The 17,263-nt window shown below is 38.4% G+C and overlaps 1 protein-coding gene across 7 annotated transcripts in view; it reads left to right on the forward strand.

Annotated features, from left to right (window-relative positions):
• The first annotated feature begins 240 nt into the window (after positions 1-240).
• Positions 241-17,263, forward strand: part of ppp6r3 (protein phosphatase 6, regulatory subunit 3) — a 35,721-nt gene continuing 18,698 nt past the window's right edge. For 6 of the 7 annotated variants that reach the window (XM_017723475.1, XM_017723478.1, XM_017723479.1 and 3 more), the window contains exons 1-9: positions 772-960; positions 8,367-8,537; positions 9,996-10,229; positions 11,351-11,537; positions 12,266-12,403; positions 13,094-13,159; positions 13,235-13,347; positions 14,994-15,107; positions 15,211-15,340. In XM_017723475.1, coding sequence (XP_017578964.1) covers positions 10,003-10,229; positions 11,351-11,537; positions 12,266-12,403; positions 13,094-13,159; positions 13,235-13,347; positions 14,994-15,107; positions 15,211-15,340 — 975 coding nt within the window. In that variant the 5' untranslated portion in view covers positions 772-960; positions 8,367-8,537; positions 9,996-10,002. Of the gene's footprint in view, positions 394-771; positions 961-8,366; positions 8,538-9,995; positions 10,230-11,350; positions 11,538-12,265; positions 12,404-13,093; positions 13,160-13,234; positions 13,348-14,993; positions 15,108-15,210; positions 15,341-17,263 lie in introns of those variants that run through there. The other variant, XM_017723476.2, reaches the window with a different exon arrangement.

The raw sequence follows: 17,263 nt of genomic DNA on the forward strand, positions 1-17,263 counted from the left end.
GCAGTAAATGAAGAAGCACAGCCCAGAGAGAGAGGATCTGGAGACTGATCATGCTCAGATAGTGTGCACACATCAACATATTATCACATTATCACTCATTTTAACCACGATATGCACTAAAGATGCCAACAGAGATTTAGGCCAACTCTGCTTGAACCACTGCTGGCCAGCTTTGCTGCTGCTGTAGACGAGAACGCGCTTCTGATTGGCCAACAGCCCTGTCGATCACAGTGACGCCAGGCTGTTGCTAAGGCAAGAACAAGCGCAGCACGACGGGCAGAGCGGAGCGTCTTCCCTCCACGTTTAAATTTCTCTAAAAACCACCTGTCCTGCTGTGAACGTTTAAATATGCGGGGATCTGCGGGAGGAACGTGACTCGCCCTGAAGAAACCGGTGAGATGTTTCATTTGTAAGACATTTCTGCGCTAAAATGTTGAAAACGGCTTGCGGAGGCGGGCGTTGCGATCGAGCAAACCGCAGCGTCCAATCAAATTGCGGGTTACCGTTGCATCCGCATATTTTATTGGTCTTAGTCGGAGAGGGCGTGCCCAACTTGTCATTTTGCTCCAAAAAAACAATGAAATGAATACGCACGTATTCCGAATCGCTCTGCTGTTTCAAGGACCGTATACAGTGTTCGTTTTCTCCAGCTGAAAATGGGTATTTTGTTTGTCTTCGGTTACATTTCGAACGGCAACGGCGAGATTGACGCGCGTTTGAGCCAATCGACGTTTAGCAGGCGGTTTGATTGACATGCACTGCCGCCGCGGTTGGGGGAAGGGGACGACGCCGTCATCTTGAAAAAGTGCCCTGTCTTGTTTTTTCGCGCCTGTCAAGACTTTAACATTTATTATCGTCAACTTTCTCATGTTTATATCTTTTACACTTCTGCTCGACGTTTTATTTAAGGTTTCTTCGAGCTCAATGTCGGGCTCCCGCGGCGTGAAAAGCTCTTAATCGGTACGTTTTTCTGCTTCTTCGCTACTAGAGGCTCTGAGGGGAGCGTTAGCTTAGCCTGCTTATGCTAATGCTAAGCTAACGCTAAAGCTAAATGTTTCCGCTCTGCGCAGTCGGGCTCCGGCTCACCGACGCGGCTCAGAACCCTTTCTTTTGCGTTTAACCCAAGCACAACGCCTTCGCGGTGAATTACAAGCCGGTGTGTTATGTGAGCAGAAATTTTAAAAGCGTTTTTGGACCGAGCAGCTGGCGGAAGCGAGCTAATGCTAACAGGCTCGCCTGCGGAGTCCTGTTCGCTCAGGGCTTGAATGTAGCTTTAGCTTAGCTCAGGGAGCTAACGCCGGGCCCTGCAGTGGAGTCCGTTAACTTACTTTTTGATAAAAGAGAGTGGAATTCATACGATTCGCCACCAGATACAGGTTTGACGATGTTTATGGAGTTTTGTTCATCGTTTTGACTGAGCACGAACGAGGCTGAAGGGTCCTATTCGCCGGCTTCTTGGTCGAATTTACACGTTCCACCTTAAATGATGCAGCATTTACGTTGCGTTTAAGGTAGAACGGGAACAATTCGAATACGATAAGCTTACTTGAGCTTCGTATAATATGAACCGACGGAACAGTGTGTAATCCGGTTAACGCAGCCGGCTAAATGGTGGGGTTATCGGGTTTAGATGAAAACAAACGAGGTGTCTCTGTTTACGTGAGTATCGTGTTGTTTATTGGTCTGGATTGTTTATTAATAAGGTATTTTAGACAGCAGGTAAACACACTTGGCTTATTCTCCGAGTTCCTAGTCAGCTTATATCAAGATTGAACAATATTGCAGGATAAATGAGTAAATAACATACGAGTCGTCCTGCTGAATAGCCAGGCACCTCTTACTCTTCAGTGTAGCACTTTATTTTATTAGTGTTGTTTAACAAACCAAATGAATTTACGTTTAAGACTTGAAAATGGGAGTTTGTATCGTTTAGAGAGTAAATGGTCTTTATGTTGTGACTTTAGCTGATAGAAACCGTCCAGTTTGGCTCTACAAAAATCTGAATAGTCCATATTCGCAGCTAATCATTTCTAAAGACTATTACATTTAACTTGAGGATGTCTGTATAGATTCTCATTCATTAGTAAAATGATTTGTGGAATGAATTTATAGGATCATGGGCATGGTTCTAGACCGATCCTGGACTAAACTGTGTGATGATGGTGATTTAACATTAAAATCCTTTTTAGTCTAGGTTTAGGAGAGATTATAGGTTTGTGAATCCAGCCCTTAAAGTTTATTTAGGCATGTTTTGTTTTTATAGTATTCAGAGCAAAATCGAACAAAGTGAATGTCTTTATTTATGTGAATTTCTCAATGTTTATTGATCAACATTTTTTATTAATAAGCTCTCTAGACAGCAGGTTAACATTTAGCTTATTTCCGAAGTTCGTAATCTGTTTCTTATAAATTTGTTTGTTAATTAATAGCGGGCTGCTATGTTGTTTTACTGTTATGTAGAGCTGGACAATATGGCCATATTGTTATAGTGATAAATTGCATTACAGTATGCTTTTCTGAGCTTATCGTATATATCGCTGTTGTCGGAAGAAAACCTCGTATCTCCAGAATGATGACTTTACAGGAGAGGGAAAAACCTTACTTTGCTTTTAATGTAAGTCAGTGGATGCAGATTTTTTTCACAAGTCATTTTAGGTCCTTTCCTTTTGTCCCATCATCATGAAATTTGTATATAATGTAAAGGGTAACAGGTATTTTCAAATTATGTCTAAAACTGAAAAACGACAAAAATGTAGATATAAAGTTTTCTGCCGACAACAGCGATATGATCTTGTCAGTACTTAACACTCACCAGCTGTGTTTTTTGACTACAAAGAGAACATAATCTGTCCTCTTTAACTAGGTTTAACTTGGTGCAGCGCAGCGTGGGCTTACTTTTAAAATGTGGGTTTACTTTTTTAACTGATCAGATGTCAGACAAAATAAATATTGTGATGTGTATCGTAAAAACATCCTGAAGAATCGTGACGTGACATTTCGACCTGTACTGTAATGTGGACTGTCAAAGTTTGGAGTCGTTTCAGGGGGAGCTTTCACAACTACCTTGTTTGGTCTGGATCTTAAGCAGGACTAAAATAGCAGGTGTGAAAGGTGCCTCGTACCAAACCGAACCATGGTTCGATTCATTTGCAGTGTGAAAAGACTTTTTTGGACCAAATACAGGAAGTTGTGGCAGGCTATTGTCACCTACTAAGCAACAGAAGAGTAAAAGCCCAGCAGAGAAGTAAAAATGTAATGTTTAACTGAAATTTATTCTGACAAAAAAAAGTCGAAAGTCAGCTTGAAAAAACACAAAAGTGCTGAAACTGATCAGTTTCTTAGTGGATCAGTGAGAGGGAGAAGGAGAGAGTATATTCACTTTTCCCCGTTCACATAGAAAAGGCTGCCCACCGAACTGACCACACGCTGCCGTCAGACAAACCAGTCACCGCTAAGCATAGGGCGATGCAGCCTTGCAGGCAGTGGCGACGTAGGTGTGTCAGAGTTCTTTAGTTGCTCCCTTAATGACAATGTGAAACCAAAACTAACCGGATCAGATGTACACAGTGTAACAAAACACAAATCATAAAAAAAATACGATTTGTGTTTTATGAGCACAGCGAAGAAGTAAGTGATACCTTTTTGGTTTATGGTGCCAGAAAGAGCCTCAAAATTAGCATTGCATTTCAGTCTGGGTTTTAAAAAAAAGGAAAAAAACATGATAATGTAGCCCAGCTGGTTAAGCAGTAGATTGACCGCTTGATGACTTGTGGTCATGCATGGATGATGGCATTACATAATGAATGCTATTTTTTGATAAGGTAAAAACATAGTCGAAATCATTGGGTTTTAAATAACTGTCTGACTCTATCTGTATTAGTTTTGCCCATATATTGATTTGTCTAGATCAGGAGTCTTTAATTAAAATTCAGTAAGGTCCAGTTAAAGACAATATCCTCAAGTAAAGATCTGGAACATCATGACTCAGTGCCATATACGGTTTACTGAAGTAGCCGAGTAGGAATATCAGCATCTCATACAGTCAACAATCAAATAAAGTCCAGTTCAGTCAGATTTCAACAACATTTACTGTCAGTTTTATCTTTTTAGTTGACATAGTGTGAAATAACTTGCCTCTGACTCACTTCCTTCTCTGACTGCTGTTTCTCGCCTCGTCCCTCCCCTGTGTGGCATCACTCAAGCGAGTCTCAGCGCTCATCGTAATGCACAGATCTGATTGGTTGAGTAGCGTCACGTGTGATATTTACAACGCATGGGATTGGTCTGTGAGTCTCCGGCCGCTGAACTTATACCGTAATGGCTAGCAAAGTTATGCCATTTAAAATAAGACCACCCCGTCGAAATGAAATAACTCTCCATAGTTTATTGGTTAGAGGCCCAGGTCCACATAGGACAGCGTCTGGGTCCCGACTCGGACCGTGGCCCTCCAATTACTAACCTCTCTTAACGATACACCATGTCATGATATTTATTTTTTTCGGATAAGTTGGAATGGACATAAAAGAACCAGCAGTATCACGTTAAAATAAATATACATTTAATTATATTATTCAGCGTTTAGTTACTATGTGCTGAACCCAGTCCAGTTACACAGCACTAATTATACTTCTTTTAAATGAGGTGGTGTTCAAGTACTTACAAATACTCACAATATATATAGCATATTATTACATACTGACGAGTAATTCATCACGATAATGATAAATAGCGTCATATTGCCAAGCCCTACACTGTTGGTAGCACTCTAACACCATGTTTTGGTCCTGAAAAGCTACAGAGGACTCTCTGTCAGTAGGCTAATACTTGTGGGTTTGTGTCTCTGGAAAGTAAAACTGAAAACGTTTCAAGTGGGTGTGGGTGTAGACTGATTCAGTGGGCAGAAATGATAAGGCAGTTTGGGTAGATGTGCGATATTTGTTCATTTAAAATAAGATTTTCCAAATTAAAGGCCTTCAGCATTAGACTGCCTTAAATTTGTTTACTTGGCCTAGATTTTAGGATGCAGAATAGTGCTGTTTGGTTTTTGTTTGGTTATTATTGTTCTTTTATACAGGTTGCACACACAAAGAGGTGGTTAAACAAGTCTTTTGGGTTTTAAATTACGTTTAGGGTGGCGTTAAGGTCTTTAACTATTGGAGTTGATTGTCGGAATTGTTAAACACGCAATCAGCAGTCAGCGTGTTTATAACTGTGGTTGTATCTGATCTGTGTTGCAGGTTTATGAGGTAAATAAGGTGAGGCAGGTAAGAGCACTCGCGCTGTTTTTTGAACCACGATATTACAGCATAATTATACGTGACTCATTGTGCTGAATGGAGAGTCGGCTCTTACCGTCACGCTCTTTTAGACAGCAGGTAAACATTCTTGGCTTATTCTCGGAGTTCCTAATCAGCTTATAACAAGATTGATGAACAATATCACAGGATAAATGAGTATATGATTATAATGAGTCATTGTGCTGAATAGCCAGTCACCTCTTACTGTCAGTGTAGCACTTCATTTAGTCTGTGTTGTTTAAAAAGCCAAACAATTTTACATTTAATCATTTAAAATAGTGTATCAGCCTGATCCTGGACTAAACTGTGATGGTGATTTACCACGAAAAACCTTTTTTAGTCTAGGTTTAGGTTTATTTATAGGTCAGATTGTCTCATTTAAAGAGTAAATAATGTTAATTATTTTGTGACTTTGGCTAGTTTGGCTCTAAATAAATCTGAATCACCCAAATTCAAAGTTCAGAGCATTTCTAAAGACTATTTAACTTGCAGACACCCTGATATTAGTGTTTTTGTTTATTGTCTGTGTTGGGATGACATTGCTTTTTATAAGTTTAGGATCAGTTTCATGGATATGGTTTTAAGTTTCAAGTTCAGGTGTCAATTTTCATCTTTATTTGTCATTTGCACAACATGTCAGGACATTTATGCATTGAAATGCTTGAGGTGAGGCTCAGTTGATCACTTTACAGAAAGTAAATAAGTAAAAATAAAAATACAAGAAAAACAAACATATTATATTAAACATACACACAATGTAGAGACAGTATACATTAAAGTGAATTTAGCCTGATATTGGACTAAACTGGACTACTATAGTGTTTTACCATTAAAATCTATTTGTAGTTTAAGCTTAGGTGTAATTATAGATCAGATTGTCTCATTTAAAGAGCAAATAATGTTACTTATTTTGTGACTTGGCCAGTTTGGCTCTAAATAAATCTGAATCGTCCAAATTCCTAGTCAGAGCATTTCTAAAGACTATTTAAATTATACTGAGGATGCCTACAGACACCCTGGTATTAGTGATTTGTTGGTAAAATGTCTTTTGTGGAATAACTTTGCTTTTTATAGTTTTAGGACCAGTTTTGTGGACGTGGTTTTAGCCTGATCTTGGGCTAAACTGTACCATGATTTTATGTACCGTGTTTTATCATTAAATAATTTTTTGTTCCAGGTTTAAATGTAATTATAGGTCAGTTTGTCTCCTTTAAAGAGTAAATAATGTTAATTTGTGAGGTTTTTTTTTTTTTTGGTGCCAGTTTGGCTCTAAGGGAATCTGAATCGCACAAATTCAAAATTCAGTGTATTTCTTTAGACTATATAACTTAGCCTGAGGATGCTTGTAGACACCCTGATGTTAGTATTTTTGTTAGAAAATTGTCTTTGTTGGGATGATATCGCTTTTTATAAGTTTAGGACCAGAAGCGGTTTTAGCTTGATCTTGGACTAAATTGTGCGATGATAGTCTTTTACTATTGAGACTATTGTTTAGTCTAGGTTTAGACGTAATTATAGGTCAGTTTGTCTTGTTTAAAGAGTAAATAATGTTAATTATTTTGCGACTATGAACAATTTGCCTCTAAATAAATCTGAATTGCCCAAATTAAAAATTCAGAGCATAATGTTTTACATATAGAATCCTACTTAGTCTAGGTTTAGGTTTAAGTGTAGGTCTGTGAAGCCACCCTTAAGGTTTGTGTGGATACTTTGTAATTGGTTTTTATTATACAGGGCAGTGTACTGATCAGTGTGGCCCAGCTGTATACGAAACGTTTACAGCAGTGTATTAAAGACCCTGTGACTGAGCTTTCTGTGACCTGCCCAGCCCCCCTTCAGGCTATTGAGCTTTCCTTTCTCTTAGTCTTTCATGAACATCAACACGGCTTTTTTTAACCTTTAACCTCAGCGGTTTGTGTCCATGGGGGAGAGATAAAACTTTCATTGATGCTGTGTGGTCCTGAAAAGATGCAGCCAGCTTTGGCTTTTAGCAGATTAGATTAATGAGCGGTTACTAAAACGATATATGTATGTTTATGTATTAGAGATGTACATAAATGACAAATATATAAAATAAATATATTGCTGTTGTCGGAATAAAACCTCATTTCTCTAACACTGTAACTTGACAGGAAAAGGAAAAAACATACTTTTACTTTTAATGCAAGTCAGTGGAACCAGAATTTTTTTTCTATGTCATTTTGTCGTTTCTCTTGGTTTATTCGTCGTGAAATTTACACACAATATAAAGACATTTTTCAAATTATGTCAAAAACTGAAAATACAAAATTGGAGATTCAAGGTTTTTCTTCTGACAACAGTGATAGTAGTTGGCTATTTAAAGAAAATGTAAAAATTTTAAGATTTGAAATCTATATACAGTGAAACGTAGTGTTTAATCTACAGGTTTGCAGTTTCCTTATAAACAATGAAATGATTAATATTCTACGTTTAAAGATCTTAACGCTGATTATCATTTCAAGGTTGTACATGTAAATACATGGTAGTGTATGTGTGTGTGTGTGTGTGTGTGTGTGTGTGTGTGTATATATATATATATATATATATATATATATATATATATATATATATATATATATATATATAATGCATTTCAAGTAATATCATCTATATGATAACAAACAAACCTTGTTAAGTAATTAATAAGGTTAATACCTTGTTTATTCTGTTCTTTGTTATTCTTCTGTTGAGTACCTTGCTCTCCCGTTGTTGCTGTAGCTCTGTGAACTTCCCCAGTTGTGGGACCAATAAAGGATGATCTCATCTTAAAAAGCTTTAAATTAAACTTTTTAGAGCTTTTATCCAGAGACGTTTACGTTTCCTTAGATTTTACACAGCAAGCTAAAGTGGAGAATCCGAGACCCGGCTGTACTTCAGATGTTTCATGCACGTGACCAGAGCTTTAGAAGTGTAGAAGTTTAAGCTTCAGAGATCAGACTGAAGTGTTGCTGAAATCCAGAAGCTCTGTTTCTGCTGAGTCTGGTTTGTGGCTTTGTGCTCATGTGGTGTTTCTGTCTCTAATAATTCTGTTTTGTTGTTGTGTTTCAGGTGCCTGTTGAGTGCATTGCTGTGGCCAAGGTGGGCTCTGCTGCATGTGTGCTGTTCCTTAGCGTCTCTCTGCTGCCCGCAGTGCCTGGAATGGGCCAGAAGTCCCAAGAAGTTCAAGCGTTCTTTTCTTTTTAATCAGCGTTTTTACCCTCTGAGCTGTGTTACGCTCAGGTACGTATTCCATAATCACAGTAAAGCTGCTCTCTGTGGATCTTTACATTTTAATCTTGATTATCAGTCATGTGGCTGTTACACTGAGTGTCCAGTTTATTAGAAACCCCTATCTTGTAGCCATGCGCATGGGCCATTTTATCGAAAACGCCTAACGTGTAGGTGCACTTGACCAGTTTATTGGAAATGTACCATTGGGGCAGACAGTTTTTCAGACAGTATTGTGATTTAACTGTGGTTATTTTCTGTACATTGGTCATTTCTGTTTTTCCCCGTTAACTACCTAAAATCTTTCAGGGAAATGTTAACTGGAAAGTGAAGAAAAATCAATGGTTATAATTTAAAGTTTAAGGTTTAACAAGAATATACAGCTTTAAATGCATCTTTTAAACTTAAATGCTTATGTTTTGTACAAGCAGCCACAAGCCTTTTTTCCTGCAACCTTGTGTTATGTTTTATTTTAGCACTTGAACATTTAGGTTTAATTGATTTAATTGTTCAGCCCTTCCTTCCATGTATGTGCACTTGGCCATTTTATCAAACACCTACCATACAGGTGCACTTTGTAGGTACAAATAGACTGTAGCTCATCTGTTACTGCACTGTTTATCAGGCCTCTCTCCACTCAGCAGTGGGGCTGACGTGGTGGTGTGTGCTGTTGGTGCGAGTGTATCAGACACAGCAGTCGTAGGTCTTTGCACACATTAGTATCGCTGCTAGCTTGAAAGTGGACTGTTCACTCAAATTTCCAGCTGAGAGCAGCTCTGTGGTCAGAAACTGACTGTTACTGAGGGGCTAGATGATGGGAAGCTAATAAGCTGGCAACTCTGTGAAAACAGTTAAGTTGAATTTCTGTATTTTGGGTCAGATTTTACTGTCTCTTCTTTTTAGTCTTGTTTCTGTTTCGTTTTGCCTATTCTATCTATTTTGCAAGCTTGTTTTGAAAAAATGTTGTATACATATTTACTGTTATTATTATGTTGCTTTTCTGTTTATATTGTTAATTCATCATCATTCCTGTGTGCAATATAATCAGTACTTCATGTGCTGTTTGGGTAAAATATTACCACTTAGTGTTAAATTAAATAAAAAAAAATTCAATTTTATTGTTTGTTTATATTGTTATTTTTTATAATTAGTTTGTGAAATTTTGTAGCCAGAGTTTATTGTCTAAACAGCTATAAGCAAAACTGCAACCCTCTGCAAAGTAATTAAGTTAATTCTCTTCTTTTTACCCCTTTTACCCTTTTGAGTACCTTGCTTTCCCTTGAGAGTCTAATACAAGGATATTGTATGGTTGTTGTTGTTGTTGTTGTTGTTGTTGTTGTTGTTATTATTATTATTATTATTATTATTATTATTATTATTATTATTATTATTATTATTTTATTTTAAAGCTTTGTCTTTGCTGCTGAAGATCCAGAAAGAATCATTCTTTTTGTTTTCCTTCTTGTACAGAAGCACCATGTTTTGGAAGTTTGATCTGCACACGACGTCGCACATCGACACACTCCTGGACAAGGAGGACGTGACTCTGACGGAGGTGATGGACGAAGAGGACGTTCTTCAGGAGTGTAAAGCTCAGAACCACAAGCTGGTGGACTTCCTTGTGCGACCGCAGTGCATGGAGGACCTGGTGGGATACATCACTCAGGAGCCAAATGACGACGTGGAGGAGAAAATTAAATACAAGTAAGATCCGTTAGCGAGCAGGATGACTTTCCGAGACCTCTTACTTGAGACTGCGGGTTTCTGTAGCTGGTTTTGAGTGTATGCTTACACTTCGGATTAGTTTTCTGCTCTCAATTACAGATTCAGGTGCCTGTGTTATGACGTACTCTCTTAAAGATGGTTAGTAAAGAAAATGGTTCTTTTATAGAACCATGAGCACACAGAACATTTTGCGTGATTAAAGGATTTTTTTATACCACAAATAGGTTAGTTGGGTTGATGGAAAATGTGCATGAATGTGCTATAGATGGTTCTACATAGATGCCTTTTCGAAAAGGTTCTATATGACACCCAAAAGCGTTTTTGAGATAACAGTAGAAGGTTCCTTCTGGGTGCTATATGGATCCATTTTCAAATAGGTTCTATATAAAACGATATACAGCACATTGTCCATCAGAAAGAAAGTTTTCATGATCCAGAGAACCCTTGAATCAAGCAAAGAGTTCTTTGTTTTCATGGTTCTATAAAAAGACATTTTCTTTACTAAAGAACCCTTGAAGAACCATCTTTTTTGACTGTGCAACACAGAAATAACACAGTAATCTTGTAACAGGGTGCGGCTCTCTAGGTTCCTGTTTATTTCAGTAGCATACATTTAGATTTTTCCTGTATTTATCCATCTTAAGTTACATGAGCCTGCACTCTTAAAAATTATGGTTCTTCAGGGGTTCTTCAGTAAAGTAAATGTTTCTATATAGAACATGAACACTTAAAGAACCCTTTGAAAGGGTTGTTCATCATTAAGTGGTTGTTCAGATTGATGGAGAATGTGCTACAGACGTTTTGTATAGAACTTTTTTGAAAAGGGTTTTATGATATCTGGTCTTTAACAGTAGTTTTTTTTTTTTCATGCTATATAGAACCCTTTTCAAAAAAGGTATTATATAGAACCATTTTCCATCAATCTGAAGAACTGTTTTACCATGCAAAGGGTTCTTTAAGCGTTCGTGGACTATATATATTTTCTAAAAATCCCTGAAAATCCATGTACAGGTGTGTAGGTTTAATAGATTTATTTTAAAAAATGTATATCTGGATTTTTATTCTGTAGCTTATGTTTTGTGTTCTGTATCATTTCTTAGGTACCCCAACATATCCTGCGAGCTCCTCACTTCAGATGTTGGACAGATCAATGACAGATTAGGCGAGGACGACAGTTTATTGATGAAACTTTACGGCTTTCTGCAGAACGAGCCTCCTCTGAACCCGCTCCTGGCCAGCTTTTTCAGCAAAGTCCTGAGCATTCTCATTGGCAGAAAGCCGGAGCACGTGAGTTCACTAATGTTACCCTTAGTCAAGAACGAGTTTGAGTGCTGGATTTCCAAGTATAGTTCATCTAATAGTGTTTTCACCCTCAAAACGCAGCACATTACTGACCTACCTTGTAACTCTAATGTTTGGGCTTTGCATTATTCAGCCTTCTAGTCCTTAAACAATAGTTTGCCATGACGCTAGCATCCAGAGTGGTTTTGGGTCACACTTTATTTGGATGGTCCCTTATAGATGATCTACAGATTAAGTTATTAACAAACTGTGTGGTGATACTCGGTTGATGATCGTTACTTATGGATGGAGTTACATTCAGGAGTAGAAGTAGGTTTTCCTTAAGGTTCAGGTTAGGATTAGGTTTAGGGTTAAAGAAATTAATAGAATCGTCCACGCTTAACTTCAAGTTCACTTGCATGTATAAGACCTTGAGTTGAATGTTACTTAAAGAGAGACTGAACATCTACGAAGCATTTACAGCGGACCACCCAAATAAATTGTTACCGTCGCTTGTTAGAAACGCCTCAAACCTGGCAATTGATTGTAAAAAGATAAGTGTGGTTCTTTTGTTCGGTGCTTCAAATCAATTTGAAATAACTTTTACAGAATTGTTTAAAGTTCTCTTTGGTGTGTTTTTAAAACTAGAAAACCGTCTAATCAGAACCTGAATAAATTTGACTTTCACAAAACCTAACCCAAACCTCATTGTTTGACTGCTGTGTTGTGTGTAGATTGTGGAGTTCCTGAGAAAGAGGGAAGACTTTGTGGATCTAATGATCAAACATATAGGAACCTCAGCCATCATGGACCTTCTCCTCAGGATGCTCACCTGCATCGAGCCGCAGCAGCTTAGGCAAGATGTTTTAAACGTGAGTGCCGCCTTATTTCCTTATTCTCTCTTTGAATATTCAGTCTCTACTCAGTTTGAAGGGTCATACTGCAGCTCTGGTGGAACGCGGCATTGTAGGGGTAGGCATCCCACCTCGATTAACATCTCTGACTCAACCAGTGAGGATTTGTTAAGTGACAAAATAATGGAAAATGTTAATCTCTGCAGAGCTGTCACCTCTCAGGGCCTGAGTTTGACACCCCAGTTCTGAGGCTCAAAACGCACTTTGCGCAAGGATGCGAAAGCAGACGCTTTAAGCTACGCAGACGGGGTTTCACACGTAGTTGCGTTCAACAATGTCATGACACGTTTCATAACTCCAGCTGCATTCTGAACTTTACAGCAGGGGGCACTATAACAACATCAAGACACTCAAAGCAGTCTCATACCGCAAACGTGTTTTCTCAACTGCCAAAATAGACAAGGAGTGGAGTCTCCTGCCCACGTTTAGCTGGTGAAGCCGATGGAATAGCAGTAGATCTTCTCTCATTTGTCCTTTAGCGCCCCCTGCAGTACCACAGTAACTTAAGAATACATGGTATGTTTGTACAGAAGAACCAAGCATTTGCCATGTGTTGGCGTACTTGCGTTGAGTCTGTCTCTGGCTTTAGGCATGATGCAGAAATTACTAGAACATTGTTTGAAGTGTTGTCTTCATCTGCTTCATCAGTGGTTGAACGAGGAGAAGGTGATCCAGCGGCTGGTGGACATGTTGCAGCCCTCTCAGGATGAGGATGTAAGTAAACCCTTAATAATACACTGCCCTGCTCTGGCGCTTTGCTTTAATAATTTTGTTTTCTTTCTTCTGTAGAGGCACTCAAACGCTTCCCAGTCGCTGTGTGAGATCATCCGCCTCAGCAGAGATCAGATGTTCCAGGTACAGGGTTGCTCTGAGCCCGACCCCCTGCTGGCCACACTGGAGAAGTACGTCTCATCAGGGCGAGCTCGCTCGCTTCAGTTTATAGTTGATCATGATTATGTAGTATCAGTTAATCTATTAATCATTTTATTATTGCATTGATAGTCTGAATGATTTTCTTTTTTTAAGTGTGTGTACTTGTTAGGAAATTGTATTTTTGTGAAATTAAAAATCTTCGACAGAATGCATCAATGCTACGTTTAACATACAGAGAAGTGAATATACAATGTAATCCTCATTGCACAAATCAGTTTTTTTCAGTGTTTTAGAATATGTCCCTTTAAAATAAAACTACTTACAGCAGAGCATAAAAAGGGGAGCTTGCATTCTAAACATTTTTCAGTTCAGAAAAATAAAATCAGGCCGTTTTACATACTCACTCTGTTTGCCCATGTCTGCTTAAGTAATTCCTTTTGCATCGTTGAGGGGGGTGGAGAGCTTTTCCTTTATGTAAATATCTTGTATTATATGTGGTAATTGCCTTTTCACTAGCTACAAAAAGTGAGAGCCAGTTTCCTATCCTTGCTGTTCCACGTCTTGAAAGAATTGTTAGCCAGATATATGGAATCACATTTCAAAGGAATGTTCATTCCAGAAATAGCTTCTAAATTTTTATACATCTCCTTCCAGAAGGGAGTAAGGGCCCTGCATCCCCAAAAAACATGACAATCATCAGCATAATTTTTCCTACAATGTCTCCAGCGTCGTCAAAATAACTAATGTTGTTTTTGTAACAGTGTAATGAAGCGTGTTCATCTCAGTTTCCCTTTTCTCTTTAGCATGAATTGTACTGAATGTAAATTGTAGGTTTTGCCTGAAGAAAAGCCTAGAAATGGCTTTGTTACACACCTCCAATTTACATGGCAACAAAAATACTTTGAAAATTCCTGCTTCACCAAAATTTTTGCCTACCGCATTTTGATTGGTAGTGCCGGACTTCTCTGTGGAAGTCATTTGGTTCCAGACGTTCAGAAATGTTTCATCTGCGAAGAATCAAAACTCAAAGGTTCCCTAGATGATTTTTTTTTCATTACAAAAATGAGGCAAGCTATAGGACACTACTGTTTTTGCTTACTTTTTTATACAATAAATGGCTCAACTGCTCTTCATTATTCATTAATGGTTGGGATAGTGTAGTGGTTAACACCTCTGCCTTCTACACTGTCGACTGGGGTTCAATCCCCACCTGGGCAAACACCCTACACTATAGCAATAAGAGTCCTTGGGCAAGACTCCTAACACCACCTTGGCCTGCCTGTGTAAAATGATCAAATTGTAAGTCGCTCTGGATAAGAGTGTCAGTCAAATGCCATAAATGTAAATGTAAAATTAAGGGATAATTACACCCTAAAACCATTCCATGCCTGATCAGTGATGGCAGGCCATGCAAACGTTGGCATGGTGCCAGTGTTACAGGTGAAAAATGAATGAATATCGGAGGAGAGCTTTAGCACTGTAGGTCCTGTACTTAATCTCTGCACATCTATTTTCTGAGCTATTAGCCGGTTTATTAACAGATTCAGGCTGTGTGTAAACGTGGCTACTGTAGTCTACAATTAAAGTGCATAATTATAATTGCACTCTTTCAAATTGCAATCTATAATTAAGAAGAAAAAAAGAGGCATGTTTGATTATTTTCCTTTTTTCCTAGACAAGAGACTGTAGAGCAGCTGCTGTCCAACATCTTTGACAAAGAGAAGAACGAGTCTGCGATAGTCAGCGTAATCCAGATTCTTCTAACGCTGTTTGAGACGCGGCGACCAGCGTGAGTGCCAGTGTCCTCAGTGTTTTTTCTTTGCATGCACATTTATGTTCGTTCTGATTGCAGCTTTCTCTAAATAGAGATTGTGTACTCTTTTGATTTGCAGGTTTGAAGGCCATCTGGAGCTCTGTCCTCCTGGACTTAATCACCCATCCTTCTCAGTTAATCAGAGCATTCTTGATGCAGTCAGACCCAGACTGAAAGATTTCCACCAGCTCCTGCTGGAGCCTCCAAAGGTGAGTGTAGGTGGGGTTATTTTCTCAAACAGCACTTTGATGAAGGAGCTACAACGACACTGATTCTGATTAAGATTAGATTAGGTGACCCTTATTAGTCCCACAACGGGGAAATTTCACCTCTGCATTTAACCCATCAGTGCAGTGAAACCCCACATACACACTAGTGAACACACACACTAGGGGGCAGTGAGCACACTTGCCCGGAGCGGTGGGCAGCCCTATCCGCAGCGCCTGGGGAGCAGTTTGGGGTTAGGTGTCTTGCTCAAGGACACCTCACTCATGTACTGTCAGCTCAGGGGATTGAACCGGCGACCTTCCGGTCACTGGGCTGGTTCCCTAATCTCCAGCCCATGACTGCCACTGTCTGTTGTGCTGTGTATGCAAATAAAAGGACAAAAAGTTCTGAATTTGTATGATGCATTCTTTATCGTTTTAGGAACTTTTTTTTTTTTTTTTTTTTTTTTTTTAAATCTGTTTTTCTCTGGGCAGCATGGACATTTAAACATTTCCATTCTGTGTTGCAGCACTTACTTAACGTTCCTTAACCAGTTGGAACAAAAGGTTATTCTTGTTCTTTTACACAGGCTTTATGTCGGACTAATATAGTAATGTAATAGATTTGGAGAAGTACTAGAATCGGCATCAGTAAATTTCTTGAAGAGCAGCAAAACTTAATGCGCACCTGCTCAGATTCTATGTTTTGTTTTTCTTCAAGAAAATAAGTTAAAACATCAACAGAGAACTCTTATTCTAGTAGTAGTAAATTATTTCAGCCTTTGTTTATAATTTTCTCAGATAAATACACACACAAAAATAAAAAAGTAAGGTCTTAAATATAGAGTAAAGACAAGCAATACAAAATGCATTGACTAAGAAAGGTGTCTTCTGAAGCTTAGGCTTATTTTGACTCCCGTTTTAACCCAATATGCTCTAATAGACAATCGTTTCACTACAAGGTTTAGACACTAAAGAGAAAATAAAAACAAACATTTCGTACAAAATAATGATCATACCTCAGTTTGTTCACTCCTTTGACAGATGTAAAACTTATTTATATTTGCCCTTAGTAGTGTTTTTAAGCACATATATTCTCCTATTTTTATACTGGCTTTACATCTGAATACAGTTAGGAAGTGAATTATTCTGTGGTTTATACATTTTCTGTGAAGTATTAAATTTTAAAGCTTGTAAATTAATAAATGTGTTGGTTGGTTCATTATAATCAGATTGATTTTATAATTCTTAAAGCTTTCTTCTGTAGCTTGAAAATGTAATTTACCATGCAGTCGGTAATGTATGGAACTAAGCGATCAATACAGTATGAATAACTTTGTTATCCTAATAAACAGACACATTGAGCTCCATCTCCTTGTTATTCACAACAACCACTGTAACATTTCATCAACATTAACACAGGAAGGTTGATCAGAGGGGCTGTGGAGTTCGAGTCAGCAGCATCTGAAATTTTAAAACGCAGAGTTAGAAAAGAAAAACATCTCCCAGTGAAAGCAGCGTTTTACAGTAGAAATGAATGCAGCTCGTTATGCTGGTAGTGAACTACACTGCCTCACTCACCGCCTGTAAACCAGAGAAATGGGCCTTAAACAGAAGTCAGGACCCTGTTGTGGTTCATCCTAAGGTTAGGACAGGATTTAGGAGGTTTAGTCTAGTCAGGATGTGTGTGTGATGCTGTTTTCTGATCTGGAGTTAATGATGAGATTTATGAAGGTAGGAACTGTTATTCTGGAATAGATACTGAACTAATTCCAGTCCATACTGAAGTCGTCATTGTGACTAAGCAGATAAAATTTCAGACTTAAGAAGTTTCTGTAATACAATCCCTGGTTTCTTCAAATCCTGTGGTTAGATTTTCTTACTAGTGGCAGTGGGCAAGAGAGAAATCACAGAATTTTTGAAGAT

This window comes from Pygocentrus nattereri, chromosome 8 (assembly GCF_015220715.1).
Source record: "Pygocentrus nattereri isolate fPygNat1 chromosome 8, fPygNat1.pri, whole genome shotgun sequence".
Taxonomy (NCBI): domain Eukaryota; kingdom Metazoa; phylum Chordata; class Actinopteri; order Characiformes; family Serrasalmidae; genus Pygocentrus; species Pygocentrus nattereri.